Source organism: Psammomys obesus, unplaced genomic scaffold, assembly GCF_907164565.1.
Source record: "Psammomys obesus unplaced genomic scaffold, mPsaObe1.curated_primary_1811, whole genome shotgun sequence".
NCBI lineage: Eukaryota > Metazoa > Chordata > Mammalia > Rodentia > Muridae > Psammomys > Psammomys obesus.
The window spans coordinates 10,069,152-10,071,298 of NW_026591872.1; the positions used below are offsets into that span (position 1 = coordinate 10,069,152).

Sequence of the window (2,147 nt, forward strand, 5' to 3'; positions counted from 1 at the left end):
CAATTTGAAACTTTTTGCCTTGTCTTACTGTATTTTGTTTTGTCCTTCATGGTTGTTATTTCTGTGAGACACATTCTTTTCTGAAGTGGAAAGAGGTTGAGTGGATCTGGGAGAGAGGGAAGGTTGGAAAACCTAGGAGGACGATAGTGAGGGAAAACTGTGATTGAGATGTATTACATGAAAAAATATCTAATTTTAATAAAAAATAAATAAAAAGAAAGACAAGACTTGAGATCATAGGCTACTACAAGCTATAATGTGAGGTTACTTGTCTCCAGTATTTCATCTCTCACCAAATGAGACCCCCCCCCCCATACCTCCTGGTTTTTACTTCATGCAGCTGTTGTCATGGCTACATTATGACATAATAAACATCTATCCCTGAAGCTGCCTCTCAGCAGACGCTGAACCACCAGAAAGGAGACAACATTCATGGGCTAAAACCCTGCTGCTTTGGTGTTCTGGAACAACTGAGGTACCTTTTATTCCTCTGGGCGGTCCAACAATACTTTCTACTGGTGACGCAAAAAGATCAAGTCCAGACATGTTTAATCCAGCTGGATTAGATGCTCCAGCTGTGATTTTTGACAATGGTTCTGGACTCTGTAAAGTTGGAATTTCAGGAGAGATTGCACCCCGACATGTCATCAACTCTGTTGTTGGCCACCCTAAATTCAACGTACCATCAGTAAGAGCCAATCGGAAAAGGTACTTTGTGGGAGAAGAAGCCCAGTGCATGTATGATGGTTTATACCTGCACTATCCTATTGAGCGTGGACTGGTAACTAGATGGGATGACATGGAAAAACTATGGAAAGACCTTTTTGAGTGGGAGCTAGGCATGAAACCCAATGAACAGCCAGTTTTCATGACTGAGCCCTCCTTGAACCCACAAGAGACTCGAGAGAAGACCACAGAAATAATGTTTGAGAAATTTAATGTACCTGCCTTGTACCTTTGCAACCATGCAGTAGGAGCCTTGTGTGCTTCTGCTTGTATCACCGGCCTGGTACTGGATAGTGGAGATGGGGTCACTTGTACTGTCCCCATCTATGAGGGCTACTCTCTGCCTCATGGCATAACCAAGCTCTATTTGGCAGGGAGAGATATCACAGAACACCTTACTCGGCTCCTTCTTGCTAAAGGTTATACCTTCCCCTGCATTCTCAACAAAGCAGTGGTGGATGACATTAAAAAGAAGGCATGCAGTGTCTCTTGGGGATATGAAGACAAATACAACTGCTGCCATCAGGCCCTAAAGGAATATAAACTGCCAGATGGAAATGTCATCCAGATGAGTGACCACCTGTGTCAGGTGCCTGAGGTTCTTTTTACACCTGATCTCCTTGGTATTCATGACTTAGGAATCTCAAAAATGGTCTGCAATAGCATCGCAAAGTGTGACACTGATATCCAGGAGACTCTGTTCGCTGAGATTGTGCTTTCTGGAGGTACCACCTTGTTTCCTGGACTACAGGATAGACTCCTGAAAGAACTGGAACTTCTGGCTTTTGAGGGAACGCCAATCAAGATCACAGCTTCCCCGGACAGATGCTATTCGGCTTGGATTGGTGGATCTGTCATGACTTCCTTGACAACATTCAAGCAGATGTGGGTCACTGCTAATGATTTCAAGGAGTACGGGGCATTTGTGGTTCAAAGAAAATGCTTCTGAGAATCACTGAACTCTGGGAGCCACTATAAATGCCAGATGACAGGAGTATTGGTGGGAGCAAACATCATTCCTTGGCATTTAATAAAATGATCAGTAAAGCTGATATGATGTCATGTTTTCCTTATTTATGCCTCAAAAGTAATTTCTTTTTTTAATATATAATTTTATTTTTTATATTAATAACAGGTTATTTACTTTGTATCCCAGCTGTAGCCCCTTCCTAAGTCGCTCCCAATCTCACCCACCCACCCTCATCTCCTCCCTGACCCTCTCTAAGTCCACTGAGAGTGGAGGTCTTCCTCCCCTTCCATCAGACCCTAGTTTATCAGGTCTCACCAGGACTGGTTACAATGTCCTCCTCTGTGGCCTAACAAGGCTGCTCCTCCCTTGGGGAGAAAGGTCTAAGAGCCCACCATGGAGTTCATGGCAGAGACCATCCCTGTTCCCCTTACTAGGGAAAACCTTGGATGGT

General features: G+C 43.9%; 1 protein-coding gene across 1 annotated transcript; it reads left to right on the forward strand.

Annotated features, from left to right (window-relative positions):
• Nucleotides 1-544: 544 nt before the first annotated feature.
• Actrt1 (actin related protein T1) lies at nt 545-1,675 on the forward strand. Its single transcript, XM_055612124.1, has one exon. The coding sequence runs from the start codon at nt 545-547 to the stop codon at nt 1,673-1,675; it is 1,131 nt and encodes a 376-aa protein (XP_055468099.1).
• The last annotated feature ends 472 nt before the right edge of the window (nt 1,676-2,147 follow it).

Coding starts and splice junctions, on each gene's coding strand:
- Actrt1 (XM_055612124.1), top strand. CDS start 545: ATGTTTAATCCAGCTGGATTAGATGCTCCAGCTGTGATTTTTGACAAT.